The 23,428-nt window shown below is 52.1% G+C and overlaps 1 protein-coding gene across 1 annotated transcript; it reads right to left on the bottom strand.

Annotated features, from left to right (window-relative positions):
• Window positions 1–9,134: 9,134 nt before the first annotated feature.
• HTR3A (5-hydroxytryptamine receptor 3A) lies at window positions 9,135–23,038 on the bottom strand. Its single transcript, XM_004427310.3, has 9 exons — window positions 22,675–23,038; window positions 20,118–20,284; window positions 19,008–19,052; window positions 16,511–16,620; window positions 14,867–15,036; window positions 12,341–12,501; window positions 11,799–12,009; window positions 11,473–11,694; window positions 9,135–9,961 (listed from the first exon to the last, which is right to left on the bottom strand). The coding sequence occupies exons 1-9, from the start codon at window positions 22,739–22,741 to the stop codon at window positions 9,663–9,665; spliced, it is 1,452 nt and encodes a 483-aa protein (XP_004427367.1). The 5' UTR covers window positions 22,742–23,038; the 3' UTR covers window positions 9,135–9,662.
• Between the last annotated feature and the right edge of the window lie 390 nt (window positions 23,039–23,428).

The following is a 23,428-nucleotide window of genomic DNA, read 5'->3' as shown; positions in this document are numbered from 1 at the left end:
ACATCACTCACGCAGTGCCTCTACCTTCCAGGCACAGTGAGAGGAGGGCGGCAGGGAGGAGTAGGATTCTGAGAAGAGTGGAGAAGACAGACTCTTACACAGATCATTGCAATTTCAAGTAGTAAATTGCAGAACAGAGGTATGTGTGGGTGTGAGGGATACCCAGAAAAGGAGGCACTAAGAACTGTAAGAGGAGATGAAATCTAAGCTGGATCTTGTAGGTTGAGTAGGAATTTGACAGAATGACATTCTAGGTAGAGGGACTTGCATGTGAAAAGGCTCAAGACCAGAGCTTTGGGGTCCATGTAAATGGTGCCCCTGGGGTTGCACAGTACACAACCTGTGCAGCCTGACACAGCAGCCCTGTAAACTGGGGCCCAGATGCATGCAGGGGATGGTGAGGCTGATGCTGAATCTCAGCACACACCAAAGTAGACATTCAGGGTTGACCCTCTCAACCTGACCCCATTTCCCACCACATCCCTGATATCAGACCACTTAGGGGGGCTACTGCTTAGATACGGCCTGGCCCCAGAGGGATTTCTGTTCTACGCCCAAATTCTGGGGAACTCTCAAGGAGCTGTCAGGAAGCTGGGGAGAGACCCAAATCCGTTTCCCCCTTAGCAACACAATTGCACTTTCTCTTTACTGTGCAGTGGGGCATATGGGTTTCCTCCTCCAAAAAAGGGGTTATTAATGAAAAGTAGACTTTTAAGGCAATGGTTTATCAGAGGATTCCTTGTAAATCTAGCTCTGCTAAGCCAATTTTCAACCCCATGTGCCAGAAGAGCCCACTCCACACTGCGCCCCATCTCCACCCAACATACAAGGTCAAGGCAGCATCTCCTGCTTGGGGGTGAAGAAAGTTGCCAGAACCATGCCCTTCGGATGGTGAGATTGGGGCCCCTCGGAACCCCTCTCTGCCTTCTTGGGCCTGCCCAGTGCTGCTTCCTGCTCCAGAATCAGCCCATCCTTCTTCCTGGGGGCAGGAGGGCAGAGGCTGAGCTAGGACTCCATGTAGCTCTGCTGAAGACATGCGGTGTTTGACCCGTGACCCCACAGGAAATCCTCCTGGCCTCTGAAGTGAACCTCAGGCGGAAGACCTGACCTGACAGTGGACAAAGGGCAGCACTGAGGCCTCTCCGCCCCTCTCCCAGCCCGAGATCTCTTGATTCTAGAATCTAAGGGAGCAGAAGCACTCGTAGCCGACCAGCTCGGGTAGGGTCTCAGGCATGAAGGGGGGCAGGGAGACCCTAAAGAGGAAGGGAGGCCATGCATCCTCCTTGCCCAGGACAGCCCCACTTTACAGAAGGTTGTCCCTGTGCAATTATTAATAGTGCCTCTTTTCCAGGACAGACATGCTCTGGTCTGGATAAGAAATTATATGGTCATTCTGGCAGAAAGGGGCTCACGTAGAATCCACACTACCACTCCCCTTCATTCCCTCAGCAAATATTGAGCCTCAGCCCTAAGCCAGGCGCACGTCTGGCCCTGGAGATACAGAGCTGAGTGAGAAGCAGGCAGTCCTTGCTGGGGGAGCTCACAATTTTGGCAAAATCAGCTCCAAACTAGCTATGGTTCAATATGGAAGTTATGGGGGACAGTGATTCATTCTCTTAAAGGGTCTCAGAGAAGGTTCACTGAGGAAGTGACATCAGGGGCTTCAACAGCCACCCAGCCTCCTCAAGGTCACCCCCACATTCCCCACCCAGCCCCCTCAAGGTCACCCCCACATTCCCCACCCAGCCCCCTCAAGGCCACCCCCACATTCCCCACCCAGCCCCCTCAAGGCCAGCCCCCACATTCCCCACCCAGCCTCCTCAGGGCCACCCCCACATTCCCCACCCAGCCTCCTCAGGGCCACTCCCCACATTCCCCACCCAGCCTCCTCAGGGCCACCCCCCACCCACATTCCCCGCCCAGCCTCCTCAGGGCCACCCCCCACACATTCCCCACCCAGCCCCTTCAAGGCCACCCCCATTCCCCACCCAGCCCCTTCAAGGCCACCCCCATTCCCCACCCAGCCTCCTCAGGGCCACCCCCACATTCCTCACCCAGCCTCCTCAGGGCCACCCCCACATTCCCCACCCAGCCTCTTCAAGGCCACCCCTCCCCCCAAGATTCCCCACCCAGCCTCCTCAAGGCCACCCCCCCCCAAGATTCCCCAGTGCCCTTTCAGCTGCTGGGGTTTCTCTTTTATACTCTACTCCCAGCTTCCCACCCACACTGCTGGTGACAGGGAGGGCTGAGGAGTAGATTAGAGAAGGAGTTTCAGTTAAGGTCTTCTCTCGCATATCTCTCTCGAGTGTAGACATCTCTCTCCCAACCAGAGTTCACTCATTGATTCGCTTACTAAACGCAAAGCATGGACTACGTGTCAGGCACCGTGTGAGTGGTGAGTAGGACAAGAAATACCTGCCTTCGGCAACTTACAGGCTGGGAGCCAGGATAGATGCTAAACAAATCTCCAGACTACAGATAAATGACTTACAGTTATTGTGAGATTAAAGGAACGGGGAGGGTGTTGAAAGAGCACATCCTGGGTGAGGCTACTAGAGTAGCCTACTAGTGGTAGGAGAAACCCTGTGCTCACCTTTCCAAGACTTTGAGGAGTGAGCTCTTAGTGGGAACCGGAAGCTCAGTGACAAACTCACATGGAAGATGGATTTGAGTTTCATTAGTGAGAACCCGAAAAACAAGCCCTTGGGTGAAAAGGGCAGCGGGGGGATATGTCAGCAAAGAGAAAAGGTCAGAGTGCAGAGCTGGAGCCTATGCCATGAGTAAGTGTCATGGAGAAGGAAAGGCGGGATTCCTAGAGGCTGGGAAGGTCCTCTAGAGGTTATCCTTTCCACCCCCTGCCTGTACTACTTTCTCAGACAAAGAAGGTGGATCAGGGCAAGGGGGCAGCATCTCTGTCAAAGGCTTTGGAGGGAAGTGATTCGCACCCCCTTCTGTGTCTAACACCTCTTGCCTCCAGAAGCCCTTAGCACTGTCAAGCACCTCTGCCCCCTAGGAAGACAAGCAGACCCTGGGAGTGGGGCAGGAGGGGAAGGAGAGAGGCTGCCACAACCTGATCCTGTATCTCCAGGCTAGGGTCCTGGACTCATTGCTGTTGATTCTGCTTTTGTATCCCCCTCTCCTAAGTTATAAAGTAGCTCAGTATTCCTCACCGTAAAGCTATTGCATAAATGAACGTGGCCTAATAGGAAGTATATTTCTTATATAGTATTAATTAAATGGGCTGAGATGGACCACACCTCAATTTTGCTGTGCAGGGGCCTGGGCAGGAAGCTTCTAGATTTATGCATAAGAGCAATAACAAAACCATAGTTAAAATTGATCAAGTGTTTACTTTGTGCTAGACTCTTTACTTGCATTGGCTCTTTTGATCCTCACAACAATCCCGTAAGACAGGTACTGTTATTGTGTAGATTTCACACGAGGAAACTGAGGCCCAGAGCAGTTAAGCAACTTGCCCAAGACCTCACAGAGCAGTGGACAGAATGATGCCCCCCTCAAAGATTTCCACTTCCTAATCCCAGGAACCTGCGGTTATGTTGCTTTACAAGGTAAAAGGGATTTTGGAGATGTGATTAATATAAGGATCTTGAGATGGGGACATTATTCTGGATTATCTGGGTGGGCCCACTGTAATCACAAAGGTCTCTATAAGGGAAAGAGGGAGGCGAAAGAGTCAGAGAAGGAGACATGACAAAGCAGAGAGATCTGAAGATATTACACTCCAGGCTTTTAAGATGGCGGAAGGGAGGGGCCAGCCCTGTCGCATAACGGTTAAGTGTGCATGCTCTGCTGCTGGCGGCCCAGGTTCGGATCCCGGGTGCTCACTGACGCACCCCTTGTCAGGCCATGCTGTGGCGGCGTCCCATATAAAGTGGAGGAAGATGGGCACAGATGTTAGCCCAGGGCCAGTCTTCCTCAGCAAAAAGAGGAGGATTGGTATCGGATGTTAGCTCAGGGCTGGTCTTCCTCACAAAAAAAAAAAAAAAAAAAAGATGGCGGAAGGGTCCATGAGCCAAGGAACACAGGTGGCCTCTAGAATCTAGAAAGAGCAAGGAAATGGATTCTCCCCTAGAGCTTCCAGAAAGAACACAGCCCTGCCAATGCATTTTGGAATCCTGACCTCGGGGACTGTAAGATAATAAATTTTTGTTTTTAAATTGGTGCTTTGTTACAGCAGCAGCAGCAGGAAACTGATAGGCAAAAATAGCTAGCAGGTGGCAACAGCAAAGCTACGGGGGGTTGCCCTGGGATGAGTAAAAAAAAAAAAATCGTGTCATTAACCCTATGTGGACCAGCGTCATCTCTTCAGTCCTTACCCTGGAGCCATTGGATGAGCATCTGCCAGTGTCCCACCCTCCATATCTAGCTACTGACCCCCGCCCCCTCCCCAGCTTCTGCTCTGGGCAGCACCTTATTCTAACCCTTCTCTTCCTAGGACCACCGAGGACCATCTCGGAGCTAATGTGGGATGGGCTGGAGTGGAGGCCCTAGAGACATGGGCAGAAGAGAAAGGCGCAGAGTCCTCCGTGGGCCTGTGTACGTATGGGTTTCGGGTTAAACAGCTTCTTCACCATCAGGCATTAACATCTTCATCATATAAGCAGAAAGGGGAAAAGCAACTAAGTGTGTGGCTTAGTATGGGGTCTAGGCCAGAGCACATAAGCAAGAGGGGCAGTTGCTCAGGGATCAGTGTGGGCACAATTGTGTGATGAAAGGGGGCAGTGGGCCAGCCTCTGCCCAGAGAATCAGAACAGGGCGCCCAGCACTCTGAAACATGATCCTCAGTGCTGGCCAAAAGGAAAGAGCTGGCTTTGAAAGAAGGGGGCTTCAGAGGCCTGTGAGGGCGGGGGAGGACATTTTTGCGGGGGAGGGGAGAGAAGAGGCAAAAAATGTTTCAAGTCCCCTCTGTAGAACTTCTGGACTTTGCTGCCACCTGGTGGACAGAATTTAGAAGGCAGGGTTGTGGCTGCCCTTGGCCAAAGATTGGCATCTCATCCTGGGCCTTAGGATAGTACTTCTTTCTGCGTCTTAAGTGGGAGGTTCTACCAGTCACGTGGAAGTGAATTCCTACGCTCCCATAGTCCTTGCTGTCTATTCATGATGCGTCCCTCTGCCAAGAGTTTAGTTCTCTTTACAGACAGGGTCACAGGAGGTGGAATCGAATAGGGGAGACCCAGCCAGGATCAGGATAGTCCATCCCAGTTGTGTCCAGAATTCATACGCTTCCCCAGGGGAGGAGCTCAAAGCTGTGACTTGAGGAAGGAACTCCATGCAAAGGAGCTTGGGAATGTGCAGGGGCGACGGAGAGGGGGCAGCAGTGGGAGAAAAAAGGACACGCAGGTATGGGACGTAGAGGTCTGAGTGCAGCCTGGTGGGGGCAGGGACGTCAGCCCCCACTGGCCTAATGGTGAGTGACCAGCTCACTTCGCCCTGCCCTTCCCTGACATGGGGACAAGAAGGATAAAGGCCTCTCCTCCACTTTCCGCTGGGAGAAGTTCTCACCCCTTCAGAGGGTGACGTGAGCAGACCGAGGAGGGGCTGATACTCCAGCCTCATCACTTCCCGGGCTTTTGCCCCATGTTGGGAGCATGGTGCCCACAACAGCTATGAGCCAGGTACTAATATGATCCCCATTTTTCAGATGAGAAGGTGAAGGCACAGAGAAGTTAAGTACTTGTCTGAGGTTTCACAGCTAGCAGGTGGTGGGGCCAACATTCAAATCTGGGGTAGCCCACTCTGCACGGCACTCATCCCCAATAAACGGACCCCAATAAATGGGTTGCAAAAGGAATGGGAATAGCCAAGCTTCAGGTGTCCTAGATCTGGGCTCCCTCCTGACTCAAGCTCCGATAGTGGAAATTGAGGCCGATCTCTCCTCCCTGGTCTGCCCCTTCCCAACCTAGATAAAGGTCTCTCTTTAAAGCCTTCTAGGAAATGAGATTCCATTCTTTCCCTTTCAGACTCCCAATCTAATTCATGTCAGGAATATGAGTGTCAGAAAGTTCTTCCTACAGTCTAACCTCCCACCTCCTCCTGCAAGTCAAGCCCGTTTATAAGGTCCCAGACAGAAGAGAGAGGATGTGGCTTCTGTTTCAGAGAGGGGTATTCTTGTCTCTGAAATCAGGGTTTCATTCTCTAACCATGACAGTCAGGGCTGGCCAATCACAGGCCTTAATGGGAGAGCTTAAATTATAGAGGACCAAGTTAGAGAAAAGACGAAAAAAAAAAAACCCCAATAAACCCACCCCACTCCCAGTCACTGGAGCTGCAGCTGAGAGGTAATTATCTGCCGTGGGTGTGCGCCGTTAGGGCTCAGGATCCTGACGTCAAGGGCGGTCAGCGTGGGCCGAGGGAGAAGGCCACTGAGTTGGTGTCAGGTCAAGACAATGGTGTGGGGCCCGTCCAGACCCTTCTTGACTTCTTCCCCCCTCTTCCATCCCTCCACTCCCCTCCAGTCAGGGGAGGAGCTGCCCTCCCTTGCCCAAGTCCCCTCCCCAAACACTCAGAGGAGAGAGGAGTGATTAGCATGGGGCATTGTCCCCGGATAATGGGCCCCAGCTGCCGCCTGAAAGGAGAGACAAAGCGCCTGGCCGCTCCTCAGGCATTATCCCCTCGTTAAATCTCTGTTATTAGATTAGATTCAAAATGTATTGATTCAGAGGTTGGGGGGAGATGGGGGGGAGGGGAATCTGGCTCAGGAACGCTGAACCACACCTCCCCCTCCTTTACCCCACAGGCAACTTTCCCTCCCTCCTGTTCTCTCAGGGAAATCTCCCCTAAGCCCGGATCCTGACTCTGAGCTCAGCTACTCTCCCTGGACCATCCTTAAAGCCAGGAATGTCCACTCCTGCAAGGGCCCTGAGGTCGTTGAGCACAAGTTGCCGTCACCCAGTAGGAAAGGCAGGCTCCCAGGATGGTGGCAGCGGGCTCCACAGCTTGGAGGACTACAGATGGCCAGAGGCTTCAGGCTGGGCACTTTCAAGACCTTTAATGGAATCTTTTGAGTAGAAATGACAGGTTTGGAAAGCAAGGTGGATGGGGAAAAGGAGGTGAGGACTGGGAGTATACATCGGTGACTAGAGTAGGCTGCGGGAGAGGAGTGGAGATGAGCTAGAGAACGGCAAGCTTCTTGGAAGCACTTACAAAGACGTGGGTGGTTTCTGGTTCTCTCTCTCTGCAGGAGGAGGGAAGGAGATAACAGAGGGGAGGGAGATTCTGGGTGTTCTCATATCCCAGACAGGTAAAGGTCTCCTTGGGAGAAGCCCAGGACCAGTATTGATGGACAAGAGTGAGTGCACTGGGGGATTCTCTGGCCCCGGGCCTCGGTTTCCCACCCCTGGGCAGCACAGCCTGGATGCCGGATCGATGAGCTGATTGGCTGTGGCTAGTGGAGCAGAGGATGTTATACGTGGCAGCTCATTCCTGAGGTGGTTAATTGGCTGCCTCAGTGCTGGGCTCTGTTGCCCCATTGATTGTGGGCGAAGGGTGGGGCGGGGGAGATGAGGAATCAATAGGTTGATTAGTGTCTTACTAGCTCTCTGGTTGGACACTTTGTCAATAGCCACCCACTTACTCACTAGTGGTGCATCGGCAGTGCCACACTGTCCACCTTTCTCTCTCTCTGGCCTGAGACATGAGAATCATCTAGTAGCATGAATGGCCCCAGCAAATCCCAGTGGAGTGGGGCAGCTTTTGGACCCAAGACCAGGCTCCAAAGTATGGGGTGTTGGGACCATCCTAAGAGAGTGGAGATGAACAATCCCTGTCTTTAGTGTTTAGCCCAATCTCTGCTCAGCAGGAGGCAACAGCTGTGAATGAGGCCAATCCGCAGCCCCACAGTCTCCTGCTTTTTTCTGGGAGGCCCTGATACCTACCCATCAACAAAACAAAGATACATATAAAATCCCTAACTAATAGCAAAAACACGTGTGTCTGGGTGGAAGTAGCGGATGAAACCTCATTCCCAGTTCACCTGAGGAACTAGCAGTCAATATTTACTGAGTTCTTGCTGCATGCTGGGGAAGCTGGGGTGAGGAGAAGCTGAGAGATGCTACACCAGACAAGTACCATTCCTTAGCCTCTAGGCTCTTTCTGACATGAAGCTCTCAAGGGCCCAAGGTCTCCCCACCACCCAGCCTCCTGGGATGGTCTACGAACTAGAAATGCAGAGTTTGGGGTCAGGAAAGGTATAGCTTCAGGTGTTCTATACTGAACCCCTTATAATTGGCCAGCCTGGAACAACTTGTCCCAGATATTCCTTTTGGGTCCCATCCCTTTAGCCTGGCAGCGTTCAGTCCCAGTCCACTATGCCTTCTTCTGAGTGACAGGCAGCCCAAGGCAGGGAAAGGGATAAGGCTGGAATGAGAAAGGGAGAACCAAAGCCTCAGGCAAATGTGGCGGACACTAACACAGGTCACTCTTGGTGGGTTCTGGCATCCTTTTCCTCTGAATGCTTGTTAGGTGGATGGAGTGATAGAGTTGGGGTGCTCCTCAGCTTGTCTTAAGCCCTGATGACTGGGAGAGGGGGCCAGGATATGAGAAGTAAGATCAAAGGCCACACTCCCAACTCTGCCTCTCTCATGGTCCTTCTTCTGGTGGATATGCCAGGGGTTGGCTGCCGAAAGTTCCCAAAGGAGATAAACTCAAGCCTTAGCTTTCGCTGTCTTCCAAACACCAAACCAGCTGGTGCTGGCCATGGTGCTAATGTTCTTGTCTCCCTTGCAGGATCCTCTTGCAGGGAGAGAGCTTGCTCCCAGCTTCGCAGAGAGACCGTGAGCCCAGAATGATAACAGGACTGTGTGGACACTTCTAGCATCTTTCCAGGGGTCACAGAACTGAGCTTCCCCCTCCCCACCTCTCCATTGCTAAGCATTCATGGCCCTGACCCTCCCACCTTAAATTCCACCTCCTATTGTTTCTTCTTCATAACAGCCACTATTTGGTCACTTCCCAGTTCCCTGAAAGGGGAAGCACTGAACAACTGAAACCACAGATAATTCCCCAATCTCATTTCCACCAATAACTTTAAACCTCTTCTTCCACCCACCCAGCTGCTGACAAACGGTCAAGAAGAGAGATTAGAGCTTCATCGCATTTTATTACCCCCACCCACCCCTACCCCACCATCTGATAGAACATGAGTGTTCAGGGAAATGGCCACAGGTGAGGCGAAGGAGACATTAAGGTTGCATGAACCTGAGGCAGAGTTATCAGCCCTGTGTAGTAGTGTTGTTTGCCTTCAGTCTGAAAACGAGGTTGAGGGAGATGAGCAGAATTCCAAAGTGTCTTATTCAGGGAAGTGCCAATAGGGAAATCGAGGTTTGATACATAGAGAAATAGAGTGAAGTTAGGGAATGCATGGTTCTTTCCTGATCTAAGACAGCATGTTTTAAAGCCATGACGGGCGGGTGGGAGAGGACTGGAGGATGTAAGGGTCTTGAACACCAAGTCTTTCGGAGAAGAGTTAAGGCCCAGTTTCAGGGTTGCTGAGATGAACTGGCATTGAAAACAGAGATGGAACTGTATATGTGTCTTGAGAACATCCCTGGTATCCCCTGGGCTCTGAAATTCCCCCAACCCCATCCTAACCAGCGCCGTTAACCACCACTGCTACCACCACCACCGTGCTGGGTTGTACCCGCTCAAGAATACTGCCAGATGGACCAGAGCGTGACCAGGGTGATGCTGTAGGCCAGCACTGCCAGCAGGTAGAGGCGGAACAGCAGCCTGTCCAGCACGGAGCCCACATACAGCCAGTCCCGGGCCACCTCTCGGCTCTCCTCTCGCTTCTCCAGGAAGTGCCGGATGGAGGCCAGCTCTTGCAGCAGCCCACGCACCGCCAGGGAGGCCTCCCGTGGTGGTGGGGGAGGGCTGCCTCTGCCCCTTGGGGTCTTCTCACAGTCCTGGGGTCCTCCCAAATGGCTGCAGTGGTTTCCCATGTCTGGAAGAAGGGCAGAGCATTGGCAAGGGAGGGAGGCTTAGCCGGCTGGCTGAACACTATCCCTTATGTTTCCGTGGCCTGCAGAAATTTTTATTATGAACGATTTCAAACATAAAGAGCATAGAGAACAACTTACATATTTGCATACCCAGCATCCGACTTAAGCAAATAAAGAAAGCCAATACAATTGAAGATTCCTGTATACTCATCCATAGTCACAGCCTCCATCCCCTTCCCAGGTCACCAAGACCATGAATTTGGTGTTTGTCTTTCCCATGCATTTTTTTTTTAACCCATGGGCTTTTCCCAGCAATTTGATATCTATTATTTCATTTGAGCCTCACAAAAGCCCCATGAGAGAGGCAAAGTGGGAGTGATCCTCTCTGCACTTTTTAAGTAAAGGTGCTAAAGCTCAGAGCGGTTAAGTGACTGGCCTATAGTCACACAGCTGGAGCATCATTTAATAGTGATGCCACCAAGGCCTAGGTATCTGCACTTTGAATCCCCTGCTCTGCTGTGTCACATTGCCTCACTGCCCTCCTCTCCGTGACTCCAAGTCCCCCCTGCACCAGAAAATACACCTTCAGATATGGCTCCCTTGACCAGGTGAGCAGTGAAATTAGGCACTAGGCTGGTGTACTGGTTCAGTAGCTATGATAAGAAAGTCTTAGATTAACCAAACATTTTCTGCAGAAGGCCTGGCCCTAGCCAGAAGGGAGGATAAAAGGGAGTGGAATGGGATGAAGGGGTTAAAAACACTAGCTTAGAGGCAGATGGGCCTGGCTGGTTTCAAATCACGGTGTCACCAGTTCCTGGCTCTGTGACTTAAGGCAAGCTGTCTGGCCTCTGCTGTTTCCTCACTTGAAAAATGAGAATCCTATTGGGTCGCCGTGAGGATTACCTGTGAGAATGCACAGAAAATGCTTTGCACTAGCCTGCCTCAAGCGCTCGACACATCAACCACCAACCAACCACAGCCCCCCCACCAACAACTGATGCAGCTGTGACAGCTCCTCCGGGGGCGTGAGCTCCACACTAAGGGCCCCTCTGAACCCTGTCTCTCTGCCTCATAGGTGTTTGAAATCTAAGGGCCCCGGTCTTTGAGCTGATTAGAGTGAGAGTTTTGGAAATCCTGGCTGCAGTATTTAACTAGGTGAGGCAAGGAGTCCAGTGGGCATCCATTTCACCCACTATTGGGTCCATCCCAGAGAGAGGCCACTCTCAACCCAGAGGTCTCAGCTCCTGACATGCTCAGCCTCTGGGACTCCTACTCCCTCTCCGTCCACACCTGGGAAGTGAAGGTGAAGCAAGGGTCCAATTGACACCTTTGGCTGAAGTCTGCCCCTCCCAATGAGGCCAGGCGTGGGGCGCCGTGTGTAGGACAGCACCTGGTTCCCAGGCCCTGCCTGGGCTCTCTGGCATGCCACGGCCTCCAGAGACTCATCACCATGTCCCTGCATCCAGGCCAAAAGGGGTCCCTTTGTATGGGACTCTCTCTTTCCCTTTCTCACCTGAGCAGTCATCAGCCTTGGTGGCTTGGGAGGTGGCTGCAGGCCTTCGGGAGGTTGGCTGCTCCCCTAGGCAGAGGAGCAGGGCGACTCTCTCCAGAACCAGATGCCGCAGCCAGGCGGGCACGGGCTGCTGCAGGTCCTGCTTGTGTACCAGCCGCACGATGAGGATGGTCTCGGCCAAGCTTATCACCAGCAGAGCCATGCACACGACAAAGTAGACACCTGTGCACCCCGGGGCAGGGTGGGGGACACACACAGGAGGTGGGAAGGGGCCGGTCCTTGGGTCCCTCGGCCACACTGAGCTCTTCCCCAGGAGTGGGCCTTACCAATGAGGGGAGTGCCGATGGCGGTGGCCGGCAGTGTGTCAGACACGATGATCAGGAAGACTGAGTAGCCCAGGAGTAGTGTGATCTTGAAGGAGACCCTCTCGCCACTGTCCGGGGGCAGGTAGAAGCCCACGATGTCCATGACCATGAGGAAGATACTGGGAAGCAGCAGGCTGACTGCATAGAATAGGGGCCTCCGGCGGATGACCACCTGAGACGAGGAGAGAAGCTGAGGGGGACCCTGGGGCAGACAGGTTCTGCACCCAGGAGCCACCACCCCATCCCAGACACCCTGCTTCGTGGAGCTTTCAGCCTGAATCCTCAGAGAAGGAAATGGACAGAGCCCACACTCTGTCTCTGGATCCAGGCTTGTGGCTGTTCAGCATAAGTAAGGGGCGATTCAGCTGGGTTTCATGCAAGTTCTAGGGGATAGGTGTGACCCAAAATGTTCTTCCCCATAGGCCTCCTTAAGTCTACCCCGGAGCAACGGCCTAGTGGTTCTATCCATCGTGTCGCCCGCATCCACTCCCCATCCCACTCACATAGAACTTCATTTCTGCATAATAGTTGCTGCTTTCGAGACTGAACTTCTGAAACTGGGGCAGCACCCCCAGAAGCTCCCACTCGCCCTGGTTCATGAACACGCTCTTGTCAAACTTCACTTTTTCCGGTAAGCGCCACAGGGTGATGTTGATGTCCTGGACTGAGAGAGAAGAAATCAAGCCAGCTCTGGAATCTAGTGCCAGGGGCGTGCCAGATCCGGGGTGGGCCACACCCACGTGACTTAGCTCATCTCAGCTCTTGATCTTCAGCCTTAGTTTCCTCAGCTAAGGTAATAGTACACACTGTCTCTATCTGTACAGTGGGCCGTGGTGAGGGAAATGAAGTCTTGAATGAAAACACAGCAAAAATCAAAGAACCAGATAAACCATTTATTAGAAAGCCCTCTCTCTCTTTCGCTTACAGACAGACAGACACACAGACACACACACGCACACACCCCTTCCAAACACCTTTCTAGGTTTCCCTGTTAGAATTACCCATTTAGGAAATGACCAAAAGTCAGCATTCTTCACCTTTGCCTTCACAGAGTCGCCTATCTTTAAAGATGAATTAGGAAAATCAGCAAAATCCTCACAAAATAGCAGTTTCATCTCTCTGTACCTATACTAGAGACTCATATACTCAGGCACCAGGAGGATGGGTGTCTCCAGTGCAGCGAAATATTAGGAAAGATCTAAATGTCCATCCATCAGGAAAATGCTTAATAAACTGTGATGCAGCCAAATGATGAGCTATTCTCCAGCAGTCAGAATTCATGAGGAAGATCTAAATATGCACTAACTTGAAATGTCCAAGACCTGTTGTTGAGTAAAAAGAATCAAATAGCAGTAGCATAAATGATACATTTATGTAAAATAAAAACCTATAAAATAATTTCCATGTATTTTCCATAGATGTGTGTGTACGTGTATATGTGCAAATGACAGAGAAGGATCTGGAAGAACATGCTATATGAAGTTTATGATAAAAGTTGTCAAGACTTGGTGTGGAGAGTTGTTGGTGAAGAGTTTGGGATTGAGGGTAAAGGTCAAATGTCAAAGACTGTAATTCTGATTTTTGTTCAAGGAAGTTATGTATTACCCTTGTAATGTACAGTTAATGCAATAAAATCAGAATAGAAATGGAGGATGCCTTTTTGCAGGAGGCTAATGCTCACTTCCCTAGACCATCGTGAGCACTGAGCATTCATCCACTCAATAAAAGTTTGCCGAGCACCTTCCTTTGTGCCATGCACTGCACTGGGATCTGATGGTGGGTCAGAAATCGTGTTCCTGCCCTCTCTAAGTTTACATCTGGAAGAGAAGTAGACATTGACCAAGTACTTACAAGTGCAACAGAAGTGGGGAGAAGAACAGGATGCTATAAAATTGGGCAACGGGGATGCCTAGTCTGGGGGATGAGAGGGGGTTTCCCTGAGGAACTGACACTGATGCTGTGATTAGAAGGTGAGTAGAGGAGTCGGCCAAGCTAGGTGTGGCTGGGGCAGGAGTAAGGCAGGAAGGGGAGCAGGGGAGGGAAGAGGAGGGGGCAAAGTGGCCTAGGAGAGGAGGCAGCATATGATAAAGGGAAATAACAAGGGTCTTGGGGGTCTGGGAAGGAAGGCAGCTGGGCTGGAGCAGAGCCCAGGGGAGTGTGCATGAGATGAGGATGGACAGGTGGGCTGTGGGCAGGACCAGACTTTGCAGGGCCCTATCTGCCCTATCCAGGTGAAGGACTTGGATTCTGTCTCAGGAGTGCTGGGAAGCCATTGAGGGTTTAAGCAGAGAGTGATATGATTAGAGCTGCATTTTAATAAGATCTCCCCAGTTGCTGGGAGGAGCATGACTTGGAGGAGGACAAGAATGAATGAGGGGGACCAACTGGGAGGCTGCTGCAGAAACCTGGGCAGGAGATGAGGGTAGCTTGCATTAGTGGGGAGGGTGCATCAGTGGAGAAGAGAGGTGGGTGGATTTGAGAGACACTTAGTGCCAGATCCTGTTTGTGATATTGGAAAGAACTGGCCCCTACTGAGCATCTTGCCATCATTCACACTGTCTCATTTAATCCCTATGACAACTGAAGGAGGTGACAAGGGCAACAATATTAGTCTCATTTGGAGGACGAGGAAACAGAGGCTCAGCAGCATTAAAAAAATAAGTGATAGGGGCCACCCCCGTGGCGTAAAGGTTAAGTGCGTGTGCTCCACTGCTGGCCGCCCCAGTATGGACCCCCTGCGCGCACCTACGCACCGCTTGTCCGGCCATGCTGAGGCCGCCTCCCACATAAAGTGGAGGAAGATGGGCACGGATGTTAGCCCAGGGCCAGTCTTCCTCAGCGAAAAGAGGAGGATTGGCTTGGATGTTAGCTCAGGGCTGATCTTCCTCACACACACGAAAAAAAGATAAAAAAAAAAAAGTGATAAGTTGAATAAGGGACAATGCATCCTAGGGTGTGCGCCTCACTCAAGTGTCCCAGGGACCCCCGATCTGGGTGCGCCCCCGCCCCCCTGAAGCCCATATACTCACTGGTGTGCAACCAGCTGGTGAAGGTCAGTGAGCAGTTCTGCACGTCGAAGGGGAAGTTGTAGATGTCCAGGCTGCAGGCGGTCACAACCTGGAGGGGCTTGTAGTTCTGCACCTCACCGCCATGCCGGACATACACGTACGGGATATTCGGAGACTTCCCCACATCCACACTGGCCGGGGAAGAGGTGTCAGTGTCGGGGCTCAAGGAGCAGGTCAAGCCCTGGGAGTCTGAAGATCCCTGACCAACCCAGCAGGGAGAGAAATTTGGAGAGGGTCTGGGCAGCAGGACAGTCCTCACAGTTTTGTCTGGCCTCAGTTTTTCCAACCTTCTTGTCTCTCTTAGGCTTCCTTACTCGTCATTGTCAAGGCTGCTTTCCAAGCAGTAAGGGGCATTTCTCCTTGATTCCCCTGGCAGCCTAGCCACAAAAGGCGGGCAAGGAAGCCGTGTACCCCAAATCCACTGCTGTAAGGAGCATGCCCAGCTGTCCCTACATTGCCACCCACCCGGGCTGGGCAGAGGTCGGCTCCCAGGGTTACCAGCCCAGTCACAGTGGGCAGGCTTGGTAGGAGAGCAGACCCTTGGGTCCCATCCTGGTTCAGGCTTTTCTTTGCTCCCCATCCCTAGAAGTCCTGTGAAATGGGAATAATCATCTGTGGAGGAAAAGGAACTGGAGAAATCGTCAAGAAGAATTGGGGAAAGTCCTACAAGACCTCATCCCACTCTCTCAGCAGATCCCAGACCCCTAGGCTCTCCCAAGTAACCACTGTGACATGGAGTGGCCTGAGCCCAGGGTCCTGAGCCTGCAGCCTTCTGGGGAACCAGGTGAGAGATGAGAAGTCAAGACTAAGGCTGCTTCACTGTTGAACTGGAGATCCAGCCAGAAACTGAAATTTCCCTAAATCCCTCCAGCCTGAGCTATGCAGGGCATGGGCTCCAGGTCAACCACCTCCCCTGAAAACAATAGTACCCCATGGGGTTGGGCAATGCATTGGGTACTGGGCGGAAAGTGACTGGTCCCAGGCCACCTTCTGCTTCCATCTTTCCCCCAGCCATCTTCCCTGTCCTTGCATGCAGAAGCCCAGGCAGTGAGGCTGAAGGAACCTGAAGGATGGGGAGACGGTATGTTGGCTGGGGCCGAATGAGGCAATGTCTGACTGCTGAGAGTAAAGGCTGGTGGGACCTACTTCATATTGAGGGTGTAATTTGTGGCCAGTCAGGCACATGTGTGACTTGAGAGGTTTGAGTGTCTCCCAGCACCAGCTCTCCCCTGTGACCAGGAGCAGTGGCCACAGCTGGCCCTTCATTCCTTTCAGTAACAGTACTGTCCCCTTTAAAATGCAGCTGTCCTTCATTTGGCTATTATAACAGTGTGAATTCATTCACTGGCTTCCTTTCCCCAGGAAGGAGCCCTTGGACCAAAAGGTATAGAGTTTCAACATCAGGCATAGAAAAGAGGAGTTTTAAAAAAGTAAAAGGGGGGAAAAAAAAGCAAAGGGCAATTTGGGCCCAAGTCAACTTGGCCTACAGTTCTGCACATCTGGGTGGGACATCTCAAGAGCAACAGCAATAACCTTGTCTCCCTGCTCCCTGCCTTCCCAGCCCCTCAGCCACCCGGCGGCCCAGCATCTAAGAACAGTACTCACAACTCGTTGATGAGAATGTCCGGGACCCAGATGCTGTCTGTGGGGATGGACAACTTGGTGATGTTGTCAAAGTCCTCAGGGTTCCACTGGAGGAACTCATCAGTCCAGTACTAGGGGAGGAGCAGGAACGGTCACGGGCAGCCCCTCCGTCTGGGGAGGGGTCATCGGCAACTCAGGCCGACTTCACCGCTCAGCACCCAGGCAACAGGTGGGCATCTCCTTGGGGGAACCTGGGTGTCGGTGGCACCCAAATCACTCAGCAGTACCCGAGAGTCCCCCCACCTCTGTACTCACACACTCACTGCATGCAATAAGATGTAGGCAGGTGCAGCCTATCCCAGGAAGGGGTTGGGTCGTTTCTAATGTTTTGAATCCCCTGTCCTCCAACTGAGGGATCTTAGACAAATAGCTTCTTGGGTCTTGGTGTGCACATATATAAGTAGGGATAATGACATGCACCTTATAGGGTAGAGATGGTTATTGTTAAGTTTTTTTTTTTTTTTTTTTTTTTTTTAAGATTTTATTTATTCACTTTTTTCCCCCCAAAGCCCCAGCAGATAGTTGCATGTCATAGGTTCACATCCTTCCAGCTGCTGTACGTGGGACTCAGCCCCGCGCTGGACGGAGAAGCGGTGCCCCGGGGCGCGCCCGGGATCCGAACCCGGGCCGCCAGCATCAGAGCGCGCGCACTTAACCGCCAAGCCACGGAGCTGGCCCTATTGTTAAGTTTTAATCAATACACTCTCCACTACCCTGCCAGAATGACTGATCCAAAATGTGAATTTGGTCACGTCATTCCCTTGCTTAACATTCTTCAGTGGCACCCCGTTGCACTTAGGATAAAGTTAAACCTCATGGCCAGCAAAGGCCTTCATGATCTGGCCTCCATCTTTCTAGCTTCATTTTTTTCTCTTTGCCATGCAAAAAAATTCTACAGAATTAGAATTCTCCAGCCATATGGAACGAAACACTCCACATCTCTGCATACCCTTCTCCCTCTACCATACTGTAATCCCCATCTTCCATAGTGAGGAAAGTCTTACTCATCCTTCCAGACTTAACTAAGGCCTCTGTCTGTTCACTAAGGCCTCTGTCTATTCCTTCCTCCAGGAACCTTCTGTGACCCCCATCCTCAGGCTGGGTTTCTATGTGCCTCCTCTATGCTCTCACGGTTGGCATCTTGTCCTTGCTGCATTGGAGTGGCTGTCTTGCTGCATTTAATTGTCTTTTCATGTGTCTGTGGCCGCCGCTAGTCTGTGAGCTCCTTGTGGGCAGGGCCTGAGTCTAGTCTGTGTCTCTAATTCTGCTCCTTCAGCTTGAGTCCCCTCCCTTGAGGTGGGGTATGCTCTGTATTAAGGGATTCTCCAAGACAGAAAGGGAGCAGTGTGTCAGGAATCAGCATTCTAGCTTCTTCCGTCACCCCACTCCCTGTCCTGTGAGCTGGTGGTGGTGGTGGAGTGTGCCCATGAGGAGCGAAAAGGGACTTAACAGAGACCCAAATATGCCAGGCGTGTCCCCAGAGCCTCTCTCAGGTTTGACCTCTATGCACTGTCCCCATCCTCCTGCCCCCCTCTCTTCAGCCACTTTGATTTCCCTTCTGCTCTGGCGTCCTCCCCACAGACTCGGAGTCTGCCGGAGTACAACCAGCTAGTGGACAGCAGCCTCCACTGTGTGCTGTCCCCCCACCCTCTACCAGCTCCAAGCCAGAAATGCTGCCAAGGCCTCAGAGACCTCCACACTCGGTGCCTGACTGATGCCCATTAGAAGCTAGAAGATGGGCCGGCCCGGTGGCAAAAGTGGTTAAGTGCGCGCTCCGCTGCAGTGGTCCGGGTTTCGCCGGTCAGATCCTGGGCGCGCACTGACGCACTGCTTGGCAAGCCATGCTGTGGCGGTGTCCCATATAAAGTGGAGGAAGATGGGCACGGATGTTAGCCCAGGGCCAGTCTTCCTCAGCAAAAAAAGAGGAGGATTGGCAGATGTTAGCACAGGGCTGATCTCCTCACAAAAAAAAAAAAAAAAAAAAAAGAAGCTAGAAGAGTGAGGAAATGGCCAAAGATCTGAAGACTAAGTGGGTGGAGTCTTCTTGTTTCAATCACCCAATTTGGTTGTGTCCAATCTGGCTTAATACAAGGAAGAACTTTCTAGCAATTAGAGCTGTTTGAAAGTGAAGTGGCTGCCTTCGGAGGTCCCCGTCACTGGAGGAGTTTGATCAACAGAAGTTGGACAAGTGCTTGTTTGGGATGCTGTGAAAAACCTCAGAAACTAGAGGAGTTTGGAGGATTTCTCCTGCACCAATCTTGAAGCTTCCTTCCATTCCCAGTCCTGAGATTAGAGGAGTCCAGACTCCCGGATCCCATGAATGTGCCTCTGAATCTCTCCTCCCCTTCCCTCACCGCACCTCTGAGGTTCCTGACTCCTCTGAGGTGGAGAAATCCTTCCCGGAAGGCTAAGTCCCCATCCCAGGAAGTGGGGGCGGACGAGGGGCTGGTCTGCTCACCTGTCGGTACCAGATGTAGGTGGTCAGTACCTGATTCTTCTCATCCTGTGAAAAGAAAGCGAGCTAAGCATGGGTGGCCCTGTGGGCTGGGGTCCACCTGCACATACCAGCCCCAAAAGTAGCTGATTTGTGTCCCTGTTCCCTCAGGAAGTGAGAGTGAAGAAAAAGGGTGGGGGAATGGGGCCAGCCAGGAAAAGTGGTCTTTTACTGGGACACACCTAGAAAGAAATATAACTTTTTTAACTTCATATATATATTTGTATATACCTTCTATTATATTATGCGTATTATATGTATGTCTATTATGTTATGAATATTTTACATATATACTATATATAACATCATAGAAGATAATAGAAGGCATATATAACAATATCATACATATCTCTATATTTTTATTTGTATGTATATATATCTATATATCTGTACCCGTCTCTTGCCCGAGTATGAAGTCAAGAGGTACAAAACCACATAGAGTGAAAAATTCATCACTCTCCCTCCCTCCCATCCAGTTCTCAATTTCCCTTTCCGAAATAGACATATTGACTGCAGTAGAGACGTGAAGTCAGTTCTCTCCCACCTACCCCAACACAGTGCCCTGCATCTCTGTAATTATCTTCTTGTTTATCTCTGCACAATGTCCGATCTCCTCTACTGGGAAGTGCACCCCCCCTACTACAGTAATTGATGAAAGAATTGATTAAATTGATTTATGATTAATTCTTCAACAACCATTTAGTAACACCCACCACGTCCCAGGGACCTGCGTAAGACACCGAGGGCATAGAGGGGAATAGGACAGCCTGAACCCTCACACAGCTTACACAGGGAGATGGTTACCATGATACAATGTGTGAAGAACTACATGTGGTAAGTGACCCGCTGGCTGTAGGGGTGTTGGAGAGGCAGCCACACAGGTGACCAGTTTTCTGTGTGGGCAGCCGTGCAGATGGTGGGTACTGCAGTCTGCCCTGAACTGTGGTGCCAGACCACAGGTACCATGGGTACTTGAGTGCCCACCGTGCTGCCCAGGGGGTGACTTGGTGTCACCTGGTCTCCCATCCCAAAAGGCCCACCTCTGAGCCGGGCAGATTGGGGCCGAGCACTCACCACGCTGAGGATGGCATAGACCATGACATCAATGGACACGGTGGTTGGCTTTCTCCAGTCCCGCACGGGTCGCACGCCCTTCTTGTAGTTGGCCAGGAGGTAATCTGACAGCCTGAGCAGAGCGGGCCTGGAGGTGTTACGAGCCTGGGGTCCCCCCCTTTGCCTGGCTGGGAAGGAGAACAGTTCAAAGTGGACATCAGAGCCTGAGTCTCCCCCAGTTCTCTTGCCCTGGTTTGAAAGCTATTAGAAGGAAAGTGTCCCCACCGTTCCCACCTCACAAAATTCCCAGATACCCCCACAGACTGAAATTCCCATCACTAGAGCATTTTGTCTGCAGAGATTCCTGCCAAAATTCAAAGGTATCGTCTCATAAGAGTAACCTACGTGCTCATTTACACGAGAGATGGAGCTGGGCTGCAAAAGCAGGTGACACAGGACAGGTGGGGTCTGAAGCAGGCCAAGGGCTGAGAAAGTTCGAGAGTAGGGACCTGCCCAGAGGAGGTGGCCTGTGGGGCCCTGGATGAGGGGCTCTGGGGAGCCAAAGGGAAGCTGCCCTGCATGTGGGATACTGGAAGGTGAGAAGGGTGTAAGGAAATGGGGCCCCAGGTGCACAATTTCTAAGCCCAGTGGTATGCATGAGGGTTTGCCTCAGCCAAGGTCAGATCTCAGCATCTGCACAGCTCCTCATTGTCTCCTTGACCCTGGCCTGCAACTGACAAAGAAGGAGGGGCATCCAAGGAAACAGATACTGCCTCTCCTTCCTGCAAAATCCACCCCGAGAAGATCCTCTCCCTCTCCCCACCACACGCACACGCAGAATCCTAGGAGAGGCTTTGCTGGGTCTCCTTCCTAGGGTTGCTCTGTGGGCAAATTTGATGGGGTTAGGGAGAGGGTTAGGGGTGAGGTGGAGAGGTAGTGAGGAGAAACCAAATTGTTCCCAGAGCTGGAGGACTGCAAAGACAAATAGCGACGAGAAAACCCAACTCCTAGGCCCTAGCCCCATTCTATGGGGATGTCATGGGCACCTCAGCTATCCCTCTGGGAAACAGTAGAGACACTTCCTGAAAGGCGTCAAGAGATATGAAGATGAAAGGCCTAGGGTGGGGAAGGGGGACCACCCTAGAGGACCAGGGTACAGGCTGCAGGGATGTGAGGGGACAGGCAGGGGGAGACCAGGGTCTTTCACAGACCAGGAGCCAGCAGGCCTGGCTTCCTCCAAACAAGACTCCCTCTTTGCTCATCTCGTCTATCTAGTGTGCAGCCTGTGCAGTCAGTTGGTCCTACACCCTCCCCTTCCTGCCCCTCACCCACCCATCCCTGATAAACTGTCAGCTTCCCTGAGGGCAGAGAAGAGCAGAGAGAGAGAGAGAGAGAGAGAGAGGGAACACAAGAGACCATTTATTGAGTGTCTTCTTTGGAATAATATCAGTTAACTTATTCACTTCTATCTTAGAACAGCCCACTAGGGTGGCTGTCATGATAGCCCATTGTATAGACAAGGATCCCCAATGCTCAGAAAGGTGAGTCCTGTGCCTTGCAAGTGGAGGAACGGAGATTCAAACCCAGATCCCTGTGCGTCTTCACTACACCAGCAACAGCCCAGATCCTATTATCTGGGACTCTGACCAGTTTGGAGGGAACCAGATGGGGCCCCACACGCCTCAGAGTGAAGGGCTCTTGCTGGGAGGGACAGAACTCCTCCTCAGCCAAGTCTGGGTCTTCTCCCCAGACCACAGTCATAACTTGCAGCCTGGGCCTGCTTGTACCACTGAGTTTCCCCGATGACAGTCACGGGGAAGAAAACTTCTGTGCCCATGAGCCCTTCATGTCTGTCCAGCCCTGGATGGCATCCTAACTGTGCCCCAGCCCCAGCTTCAACCAGCTCTGGATGGGGAGAAAACCTTCCAAAATGCGGAACGAGTACTGTCTGCAGCCAAAGGAAACGGATCCTTTTGGGACTAAAACACCCTGTATCCACACGAAGCAGGAAAGGATGGGTGGGGGATGCAGAGCAAAGTTTGGTGTTACTGGAGTTAGTCCTGAGAGGGAACTGAGAAAATGAAGGCCCGGAGAACCCGTGCAATGGAACCAGGGAAGTTGAGGAACGACATCTATGTTAGTTCTCATCTCACTCTGCTGTTACGAGCTGTGTGAGATTGTGTGAATTACTCCCCTCTCTGGACCACAGTGTTCCCATTTATAACAAGAAGCGGTGGACAAAATGAGCTCGAAGGTTCCTTGCAGCTGCCATTCAATGGGCTTAGGGGCAGGGCAAAGAGGAGAGGGGCCCCCCTCTAGCACCGGTCTAGCATTTCTGATACAGCAGCTGCTGCTCTGCTCCCCAGCTCTCACTGGGGACTCACCCTCCCCAACTTTCTAGCTGGACCACAGTGCCTTAAAATTCCCTCATGCTCCTCTGTGGTAAGATTCCTGACTTTCCTGCAGCAGCATCCACTCCATAAACCGCTCCCCCAACCCTTGGAGGAATCAAGCATCCCCTACCCCACCCCTGTAGATGACCAGCCAATCCCTGCGTGTTTTCCCACCGTCCCCTTACCTTCTCCCTGTGCCAGGAGTGTGGGCAGAAGCAAGGCAAGCAGTGCCTGTGGCACCCACAACAGCATGGTGTGCTTCCCGCGGTGTGGGGGTGCCTTGGAGTGGCCTTCAGAGTGAGTCCCGCGGAGGACCAGCCTGCCCGCACTCTGCCAGCCTCGTGTCCCAGCCAGCCTGCGTCTCCCGAGTGCTCCCTGCAACTTCTGAGGCTGCAGCCTTGCACTGCCCCGGCCACGAGGGTTGGGAAGCCGCCAAGTTTCCTGCAATCAGTCCTTCAGCTGGCTCAGGTTTCAGGGCAGGAGGGAGGCGGGGAACCAGTGAGAGGGGAGCCCGCCCAGCTGATGTCATGCAGCTGGAGCTCAGTCCACCAATTCAGCCAGGTGGCCTGGCCAAGTTCCCCAGGGACTAACTTGGGGACGGGGGCTGCAGGACCCCCTGGAGCAAGAGCGCAGCCTGTCTGCTGGGAGGTGCTCCAGGCTGCTGCCTTCATTTGTGTCCCACGACAAATATGTTTCTGTAGCACTGGGCTGGGGCAGGGTGGGGTGAGATGGGAGGAGCAGGAGGGCCATTCTCTCGCTCCATAGGGTGACACAGTGCCCTAGCTAAGCAGGTGACTGTGCATCTCTGCAGACAGAAGAAGGAGACCTGGGGTCACCACATGTTTGCCCTTTTGTCCTCATCTAAATATTCATATTTAAATATTTAAGTAGTAATTTATATAGATAATTTTATGCTATACATATATATTTATATATTTT

Source organism: Ceratotherium simum, chromosome 7, assembly GCF_057802395.1.
Source record: "Ceratotherium simum simum isolate JZ-2026a chromosome 7, ASM5780239v1, whole genome shotgun sequence".
Classification (NCBI taxonomy): domain Eukaryota; kingdom Metazoa; phylum Chordata; class Mammalia; order Perissodactyla; family Rhinocerotidae; genus Ceratotherium; species Ceratotherium simum.
The sequence above is the reverse complement of the archived record's forward strand: the minus strand, read 5'-3'. Positions and strand labels throughout refer to the sequence as shown.

What these genes read in the sequence shown, in the direction of transcription:
- HTR3A (XM_004427310.3), bottom strand. Translation starts at nt 22,741, where the DNA reads ATGCTGTTGTGGGTGCCACAGGCACTGCTTGCCTTGCTTCTGCCCACA. An exon ending in CCTACATCTGGTACCGACAG is followed by an intron (nt 16,621 to 19,007) that starts GTGAGCAGACCA and finishes CTCCTCCCCTAG; the next exon opens with TACTGGACTGATGAGTTCCT. An exon ending in CAAGGCTGATGACTGCTCAG is followed by an intron (nt 9,962 to 11,472) that starts GTGAGAAAGGGA and finishes CCCTTCTTCCAG; the next exon opens with ACATGGGAAACCACTGCAGC.